The 9568-nt window shown below is 42.9% G+C and overlaps 1 protein-coding gene across 1 annotated transcript; it reads left to right on the top strand.

Annotated features, from left to right (window-relative positions):
• The first annotated feature begins 394 nt into the window (after window positions 1-394).
• On the top strand, window positions 395-9548 carry dgcr8 (DGCR8 microprocessor complex subunit). Its single transcript, XM_018762521.2, has 14 exons — window positions 395-511; window positions 1286-2297; window positions 3432-3594; window positions 3880-4022; window positions 4968-5289; window positions 6048-6245; window positions 6334-6435; window positions 6620-6718; window positions 6976-7058; window positions 7311-7411; window positions 8298-8404; window positions 8520-8647; window positions 8835-8948; window positions 9402-9548. Exons 2-14 carry the CDS (start codon window positions 1602-1604, stop codon window positions 9483-9485), a joined length of 2340 nt encoding a protein of 779 aa, XP_018618037.1. The 5' UTR covers window positions 395-511; window positions 1286-1601; the 3' UTR covers window positions 9486-9548.
• Window positions 9549-9568: the final 20 nt, after the last annotated feature.

Below are 9568 nucleotides of genomic sequence, written 5' to 3'. Positions count from 1 at the left end.
ATACAGCTAACATGGTGAAAAACATATGCATTTCATAATTTATATTTTTTTTAAAAAGCGCTGCAGTTCCAATAACTAAATAGTTGCAATGAGTTCAAATGCTTTAATTTCGCCATTCAGTTGCAGGAGCGCTACACTCAACCGTCGCGTCTCGAATTCTACTGCGCACGCGCTCCCCTCACTTCTGAAGTTCTCCAATGTGTTTTATTTTAATTGGACGTTTACGATACATTCTATACTTTCATTGGGCGCTGCGTTTGCGCAGCCATGGCTGTACAAAAAAAAAAAGCCTCGTTCCTCGTTTCTGATTGGATGATTGGAAACCCGCTTTGCGCCACCTGGCCGTCGCACCGTAAACTGTAGGAGAACCGGCATTGGGAGGAGTCCGGCCAGCATTGAGGCTTCTTCCAAGATGGCGGAGGGCAGGGAGGGAGATCGAGATGTCTGAATTCTGTTTCAAAGTGAAAAGTGATTTAAATAGGGAAGAGAAGGATTACGTAACTGTAAATGGGTAAGTCCCTCAACACGAAGGTTGTTCTTAATCTTTGCATCCCTGTGTTTCGTTTGCAGGATGTGATGATGGTCACGCCAGGCTGACGAAATAGCTACCTGCGAATCATAATTAGGCATTAGCTAGCTCAGTTAAAATGTGAGGAAAAACGGGACAGAACTGATGTGTGGCAGCTCGTTGGTGCTCGAGGTGGAGGCAGATCTCGGAGGAGTGCGGTGGCTGGTTGCGACTGACTGAGTCTGGCCTGTGCTGTCGCTCTGACTGACTGAGTTTAGTAGCAGTAGCTATCCTATGCGAGCTGTCGCGGGGCCACACAGGTTTATTTACCTGCATATTTACATATTGAAATATTGTTTTAAAATTTCATTCTGCATTCATTAAGTCCGTGACCAGAGTTACTGTTTTCTTATGTTTAAATGAATTTTCCGCTGCGGGGACTGGAGGAGAAGCGGGCTGCACTGGAGCTCCCAGAATCCCTCTCTCCGCAATATGAAAATGTAAAGAAAAATCTTAAATATCAACAGTTAGATCGAAGCAGCAGGCTTTTATTAAATTATTTGTACTCATTCCACATACTCGTGTTTGCCTTTCTCCACAGATGATTGCTGATCAGTGCTGCTGTTTATCTCCATATCTGGTGGTTTTTCTCTCCTGAATTTCGTGTTTGTTTGCTATATTTCTGCGTTAACTTCTTGTGATTCCTATGGACGGAGTCGTAAGTGGCCGTCGTTCGCTTTCAGATGTGCCCTGACTGTTGCCTTCTCTCATTTGCAGCCGTTGTGGGAGATCCAGCTGTGGAGAATGGTCCCTGTCCACATCTGGCCATCCTTTAAGCTGAGTGCATTGTGATTTCCAATAATTGAGACAGTGATTCTAAAAAGCTGTCTACATTAATGAAAAGAACAATGTAGTCAGCTTAGCGTATTCAACACTGTACGTGAATACATGTTATGAGTTGCACGGAATGTACTTCTGCATGTATGTGTGTGAGTTCTACGCTTATCGTCGATAGACAGATTTAGGATCCTTACTTTGTCCCTTTAGCGTATTCTGTACTTGAGTCAATATTAACTTCTCAAGTAGCGAGGGAATGGAGACAAAGGAGCCCTTACCCCCGCTCCCATTAGAGCCACCTGATGCTGTGAATGTGGAGCGCCTTAATGTTCCAGCACCTCCACCACCTCCCCTGCAAACGTCCAGTGACGCAGAGGAAATGGACGTTGGCTCTGGTGGTGATGGACACATGTACACCCCAGAAGGGGAAAGGGGATCCGTCGAGGAGGCTCAGCTCCTCACCAAAGGCTCTGCCTCCTTCAGTAGCCGTCTCCCGGAGGAGTCTGACGCCAGCTCCCCGAGTCCCAGCACGGCCCGTCACGCTCCTCCAGTCACAAAGTTCCTCCCCGACCTGAAGTTACTTAAAGACGTTAAGATCAGCGTGAGTTTTACAGAGAGCAGCAGGAGCAAAGATAGGAAGGTGTTGTACACAGGTACAGGTGAAGAGGCAGGCAGCCAGGGTGGCCTGGAGGGCTTTAATGGTGAGTTCAACGAGAGCCCGGAGGAGCTCGGAGCCACGTGCAGGGCAGGGGTCGCTAATGGTGCCGGGAGGCAGGGTGAAGAGGTGGAGGCAGAGCAGGAGAACAGAGTGGAGTTTGCAGTTCTGGACGAGCTCGAAGATCTGACTCACAACTTCTTGGAGGCCGAAGATGGAGAACGGGGAGGGTTCATATCTGAGGTCATAGTGCAGCGAGAACAAGCAGACGAGGAAGGCCTGAACTACTCCTATGAGGTATGCCTCATGCTCTCTCGTGCTCTTAGAGACAGTTCCTGGACTGCTGCAGTGCTGCGCACTACAAGATGTACGTTGCTTTGGAGAAAAGCGTCTGCTAAATCAATACATGTAAACGTAATGCATGGCAAGAAGTGAGTCCATTTTGGTGCATTTACACTGACTCCTCATACTACAGTCAAATGACACGTTTACACAGATTTTCTTCTTTGGTTACTTAAAAAAGGGAGCAGTGGAAAAAATATTTTTTAAAAATTGTTCCTCATTGAAAGCGACCTGCGATTTCATGTCCGGCCGTTAGTTGGAGGTACAACAGGAAAAACAGAATGGGGTCCAGTGTTTTTATGTAGTTTGAAGTTGAGAAGAAATGCACGAGTGCACTGCCATCCTGCCCAGTGGACCCTGTGCTTTCAGGAGAGGGGTTGGGCAAGTAATTATTGATGATGGATGAAAGTTTTTTTTTTTTTTTTTTTTTTTTTTAATTTAAATTTAGTATTGCTTTGTCTGAGCTTTTTACAGAGCTAACTGATTAACAAAGGGAATGACATCTGTAATATGTAGATTTTTCAGTATTACTTTGTGGCATAAGTGAGTGAGTTAGAAGTCTGAGTTATGAACAGACTGATTCCAAATATGTTCATGAATTGAGGAGCCAGTGTATATGTGCTTTTCCTGGATGTGTTTTAATTTCATTAAAACTTTTCAGACTTTGGTCACAATGTACATGTCACATCAGAAAGACTCACTTTTTAAATTCAAGTTCACCTCTCTGATGCTTCATTCTCCTAATTTTCTGAACTTTGGTTAGAATAAAGCTGGCTTATGTTGGCATCCTGTATACATGCAGTCAGCCTTGTGTCTTTCTCTAGGCCCATGTTCTTTTTGAACGTTGCTCCTTTCTTTATATTGTATGAGTCATGATTTCCATTCATTTTTCTACTCCCACATTGCTGCATGTGATCATTTGTTGGAGAAGCAGTCATCTGGAAAGTGGTAGCTGTTGGAAGACTGACAAAAGGGGACTCTCTCTCTCGCTCCCTGCTTCCTTGCTCTCTGTCTGTCTTTTTGTCTGTCTTTCCTTACCCACCTCTATCTGTCGCTTTGTCTATCCATCTGCTTGATCTTTTCCTCCAGGAGGACTTTGACAATGATGTTGATGCACTACTGGAGGAAGGCATGCCTGTGCCCAAGAAGATGCGTCTGATGGAGGACAAGTTTGGTGGTGACAGTGACCATGCTTCCGATGGGGAGAGTGGGGTCCAGCCCATGATGACCAAAATCAAAACTGTTCTTAAGAGTAAGACTTCATTGTGCCTGTCATTTATTATTGGTCTCTGATATTGCAGAAGTGGCAGACCTCCACTTCTGCTTGAAAGCGCATTAATGTTTTGTGTTGGGAACATTTTATTCACATCGGTCACAGTTGACTGACCTTCATAAACATTTCTTTCCTGGGTGTTTGAGATATGACAGTTGTTGGTATGCCTGTTGCAGTGGAGTTCTATTCCTTAGTCATTTCAGTTTCTCGCTCTTTTTTGGAGACCAAATTTTAAGCCGTTTACATGTTGGCTTCCATCCACAGGCCGCGGACGCCCCCCCACAGAGCCGCTCCCCGATGGCTGGATCATGACATTCCATAACTCCGGCATTCCAGTATACCTTCACAGGGAAACTAGAGTTGTTACCTGGTCTAGACCCTACTTCCTTGGAACAGGAAGCATCAGGGTAAGATGTGGGCTGTACAAAATCACAATTGTTTGTAAAAGATCTCAATTGAACCTTCACACTGCCCGCTGAAATGCTTCTCAAATGTGCTGCTGGTTTTAAGAGTTTTAAAGTACTCAAATAGTCTATTATCCTTAAATCCTGTACACTTTGTGATCCACCATGGCCAGTGTGGGGAGTCACTGATATTAATATGCATAGTCCATCTGAGTGTGTTACTAACTGTCACTTGTCGGCTTTCAATTTTTCTGAATCCTACGTTGTGCTTTTCTTAAGGCTGCATTGTAAATTGGGGCTGCACATAAGGTTTTTTCCCCCTTTTTTTCTTTTTGGGTATGTGTGTTTGGTTGTCTACACAACAGGTACATTTAACATTTTACCAGTCTCATCAAATTTTGCACCTGTCCAATTTTGGTCCGTAGTGGAAAGCCCAAAAAAGTAAATTGCCTAAAACTGCAATAGTTTGTAACAACTGTGGGTGCTTTCTAGTGGAAACAATTTTGAAAACAGGATACAGATGACACATTTTCTATAGAATTTCTAAACATTTTTACCTTAATTTGTTGTGCAGCTGTCCATCAGACAGGTATTAGTGATTCGACACATCCAACTATGAAAATTTAAGCAAATGACCACAGTCGTCGGTGTGGAACCCAGTAGATGAACTCAGATGAACATACAGGGAAGTGTGTGAGTGACCCAGAGAGAGTGTGTTTCACTGATGCAGGGATGAGTAACCCATTGCAAGTAGTGTCTCTAACAGTGTAAATCACCACGGTGAATAAGGTGTGTGGGCTGATAACACTACACACGGTTCACTGGAAATCGCTTTGGAGAAAAGTGTCTGCTAAATAAATAAATGTAAGTGGAAGTCGATGTAAGAAAGTGAATGGAAGGTGTGTAGTTCCTTGCGGACTTTGCAATCTTGTGTTTTGCTCATGGCAGAAACATGACCCACCGATCAGCAGCATTCCTTGCCTGCACTACAAGAAAATGAAGGCTCAAGAAGAAAGGGAACAAAATGGGGAGGTCACTCCAAATCAGGAGTCCTCCCTGGAGAAGGCAGAACCAGCAGAGCGGGCAGACGAGCCAGATTCCACTGCCCCGGAAGAGTGTGTGGTTGGAGCATCTGGCGATGGCAGTGAGGGTACTTCTGGTGGCACAGAAGCCTCCGCAGGGGAGAAGGAAACTCAGAGCTGTGAGATGGCGCAGGGAGCACTGGGTCAGGTCAAAGCCAAGGTGGAGGTGTGCAAAGATGAGTCTGTTGGTAAGACTCGATTCAACATCACATGCGAAACTTTTTCCCTCATGACGCAGTGTCTTGTCCTTTTTATCTCCAGAACACAATGCCTCACAGAAGTATCGAGACCCTTGACCAAAGAAAGCATAACACTTTTTTTTAATGTCACCTTAAAATCATTACTTTTGGAAAAAAAATGGTTAAAATTTCAGCGTACCATTTGATTCAGTCCAAGGCAATTGTTTAAGGGTCTGAATACATTTTTAAGGCTCTGTATGTAGTGGTTTCCTCACTTATTCATTTAGTTTTTAGTGCTGGTTTTCCATTCAAGGTGTTGTCTTGAGAACCACCCAGATTCTTTTTATTTAAGCTGTTAAGTAGTTTGATGCTGTCGGAGCTCAGAAATTGAGCTCATGAAGCTCTGCCAGGGTGCCCTCGAGCGAGGCTTACGAAATTTTGAGGGATCGCACCTTTGAGTTGAAATCCTCTTCTTTAGCAATAACGGTAGCACTCTGTTTTCCCAAACTAAAGTGTGCACTTGCTTTTCCTGTGTACAGTTCAGACTTAGTCTTTTCAGTTTATGAGAGCTGGAATTCTTTCTCACAGCTGTGTGCTTCATTCAGAAAGCTGTCATTCATACATGGCACATAAATTAGTGGATTTTTGACCAGGTAAAATAAAACCATGGACAAGTCAAATGCATATTTTTCTTCTGTTTAGCTACATATTCATCATCCTTTCTTTCGCTTCTAATTTTTTTTTTCTTTTTTTTTTAATCACTGAAGACATTGAGGAGTTCCGTGGCTATTTGGAAAAGTGCTTTGATTTTGAGCAAGTGACTGTGAAGAAGTTCCGCACGTGGGCCGAACGTCGGCAGTTCAACAGGGAGCTGAAGAGGAAACAGGCCGAGTCGGAGAGGCCCATCCTGCCAGCCAACCAGAAGCTCATCACGCTCTCCGTACAGGATGCTCCTACAAAAAAGGGTATGTGGTGAGCTGTGCAACTGTCTTTATAACTTGCCGGATCACTCGCATTGCTGGCAAACAAACTTTCTTGTATAATATTTTTCAGAGTTTGTCATCAACCCAAATGGGAAATCTGAAGTGTGCATCCTTCATGAATATATGCAACGTGTTCTTAAGGTTCGACCTGTTTACAACTTTTTTGAATGTGGTAAGTAGCTTTAATGAGTTGAACGCTTTGCCGTCTTTTTATCTTCCCCTTGTTGCTAACACGTTCAAGCCAGAGAACCTGACTTTTTTGTAATGTTACTGAGCAAACCGAGATGCCTCTGTCACCGTTACAGTAACCGCAAGGCTGGCTTTCAGGTTAAGCTCCTAATCTCCGTTTCCTCCAGAAAACCCAAGTGAGCCCTTTGGAGCATCCGTCATTATAGACGGAGTCACATATGGGACAGGAACTGCAAGCAGCAAGAAGCTAGCCAAGAATAAAGCTGGTAAATGTTTCCCCATCACTCTTCCCACAGGAAGTGGCTGCACTTTCAAATTACACTGCAATTTGCTCTTTAACTCTGATTAAAGGCTGTAAAAATCATTCGTTCTTGTTGGATCAATTGTCTTTGGCTTTTATTTCCAAACAAGACTGTTATACCTCCCCTTATTTTAATTAAATGCTGTTTATCACCATTTACACATTGCAATCGGAGCAAGTTTATATTTTCCTTTGGTGGCTCACCGCTTAAACTTCCTTCAGCACGAGCAACACTGGAAATCCTCATTCCTGACTTTGTGAAGCAGACCTCTGAGGAAAAGCCAATTGAAGGAGATGAACTAGAGGTAATTTTCGTCCTCATTTGACACATTCGGTCGGAACATGGTTTCAGTATGTCCACCTGTACGCTCATTCCCGAATAACTATCTGTATAATACTGTTGAATGGAAATCAAAGGCACACGTTGACAGGATGGGTTTCAGTAAGATGTTTTGTTTAATTCGACTTTGATTTTCACATCTGCTCTTCAATGATGTGGTAAGTCAACAGTTTTTTTTTTTTTTTTTTTCTCTCTCTCTCCCTCCCTCTTCTTGCAGTATTTTAATCATATCAGTATTGAGGATTCAAGGGTGTATGAGCTGACAAACAAAGCAGGCCTGCTGTCACCATATCAGATTCTTCATGAGTGCCTTAAGAGGTAAGTGTGTGTGTGTTACTTGATGTGATGTATGTAGATCAGTGTGTACAAGAAGCTCAACAGAAGTTTTTGGAATCCTGTAAAGCCTAAGTGATTTGTAGCTGAAAAACATCTGCAGCTATTTGAAGAAGTTCTCTGGCTTCCTTCGCTGTCATGTTGGCCTGTTAGCATTTGTAGCTGCAGAAACACACCCGTTACTCCCACAGATTTCCATGTTCTGCTTCTTGTGTTAGATTGTTACATTTCACATGACATTTTGTGTGCGCATACATTATGTACTATTCCACAGTAGTCATAAAATTGTTTGAATTGTATAACTACTCTAGAAAGAAATTTTTATTTATTTTTTTTTGCAATTTCCTTCAGGATAAATAATGTTGGTGTAAACAAAAGTGCATTACACAACAGATGAAGAACTTTAGGTACAAATACAGTCATCAAAGCACAGCTTGTTTGTTGGATCACATCTTTCATGCAGCTTCCCATAAAAGTGACAAACAGCAGAAAATGGGGATAAAAGTAACTAACAGAAAGACTTATTTATGAAGCTGTCAGGACGGAAATGGATCTGATGTTTCGAGATTATTAAACGTTTAGAGGTATTCAGCAGTTCGGAGCCAGAGAGGGAGCTCATTCCACCACATTGTAGCCAAAATCATGAGTGAGACCATCAGGCAGCCAGAGGTGGAGGAGCACAGTGCTCTTTTTGGGGTGTAGGTGTTTCTCAGGTTTTGCATGTATCGGGGTAAAGGTGAGTTTTGTAGGCCGTGATGAGCCGATGAGAAGAGACAAGAATTATTATTGATTACTACTGAGTAATTTAAAAAGCTTGTGGTTTCTATGTATAGAGAAACTGGTGTTGTGATGTACTAACACTCCTGTACAGAAACCACGGGATGGGTGACACCAGTATCAAGTTTGAGGTGATTCCAGGAAAGAACCAGAAGAGTGAATATGTCATGACTTGTGGCAAACACACTGTGCGGGGCTGGTGTAAGTACAGCTGTCACTCTGGCCATTGAACAACACACAGTGTTTGATCCCCATTTTTAATTTTTGCTTGTGTATTGGCAAATGATGACTGATGAATGAGTGTGTGTGTTTCTAGGTAAGAACAAGCGAGTGGGGAAACAGCTGGCTTCTCAGAAGATCTTGCAGATGCTGCACCCTCATGTAAAGAACTGGGGTTCACTGCTGCGGATGTATGGCAGAGAGAGCAATAAGATGGTGAAGAAGGTACACAGCACTGCTGTTACTGTTTATTGACTCCATCACTGTTTGCTCCAGCATCAATTAACTAAGTTCCTTTTATTCAGAATGTCAGGTCTGCAGCTAAGGATGACATTTCAGAGGGTAAAATACGAAGGATGCTTTGGAGCAAATTTGCTGCAGTGATGTTAATTTCAGTGTTGTTACTTGACAGGAAAATTCAGATAAAAGTGTCATTGAACTTCAGCAGTATGCCAAAAAGAACAAGCCAAATCTTCACATCCTGAACAAACTGCAGGAGGAGATGAGGAAACTGGCGAGAGAGAGGGTGAGCATTCTCTCGTGTGCCTGCAAAAATGTGCCCTCTACACAGCAGTTATGTTGATTTATTTAGCCCATGTTTTTCTCCACAGCGATTGATTTACCTGTTTATACAGCTGGGTAATTTTTACACTATCAATTCAGGGTAAATGCCTGGGTCAAGAATACTATAGGAGGAGTCAGATTTTAACTTGGGCCCTTTGGGTGGAAAGTGGTAGCTGTAACCACTGTGTTTGCTTTTGTGTGCAGGATGTTAATGTGGGGAAAAGTCAGTGACATTTTGTTGTTAAAAGGACAGAAGTGGGGATTTGGATGAACCTTCAGATGTTTCACGTGTCCTTTTGAAGCTAATACATTTAATATTGAAGAAGCAAATGTGGCTGGCAGTTAGTTTGACATGTACTAAAATGTGTTGTAAAATTATTGTATTGATTCAACTGAAGTATTGTTTCCATTGCAGGAAGAGACGAGGAAGAAGCCAAAAATGACAATAATGGAGTCTGCGCAGCCTGGCAGTGAGCCCCTGTGTACTGTTGATGTTTAGGAGGATATTTTCAATTGAGTGGCACTGGCACATGATACCGATTTTTCCATCAGAATAGAAATGCATACGCTTGAATTTATGCA

Source organism: Scleropages formosus, chromosome 12, assembly GCF_900964775.1.
Source record: "Scleropages formosus chromosome 12, fSclFor1.1, whole genome shotgun sequence".
NCBI lineage: Eukaryota > Metazoa > Chordata > Actinopteri > Osteoglossiformes > Osteoglossidae > Scleropages > Scleropages formosus.
This window is presented reverse-complemented; position numbering and strand designations above follow the sequence as displayed.

Coding starts and splice junctions, on each gene's coding strand:
- dgcr8 (XM_018762521.2), top strand. CDS start 1,602: ATGGAGACAAAGGAGCCCTTACCCCCGCTCCCATTAGAGCCACCTGAT. Junction 2,298..3,431: donor GCCTGAACTACTCCTATGAG/GTATGCCTCATG, acceptor CTTTTCCTCCAG/GAGGACTTTGACAATGATGT. Junction 7,059..7,310: donor TTGAAGGAGATGAACTAGAG/GTAATTTTCGTC, acceptor CTCTTCTTGCAG/TATTTTAATCATATCAGTAT.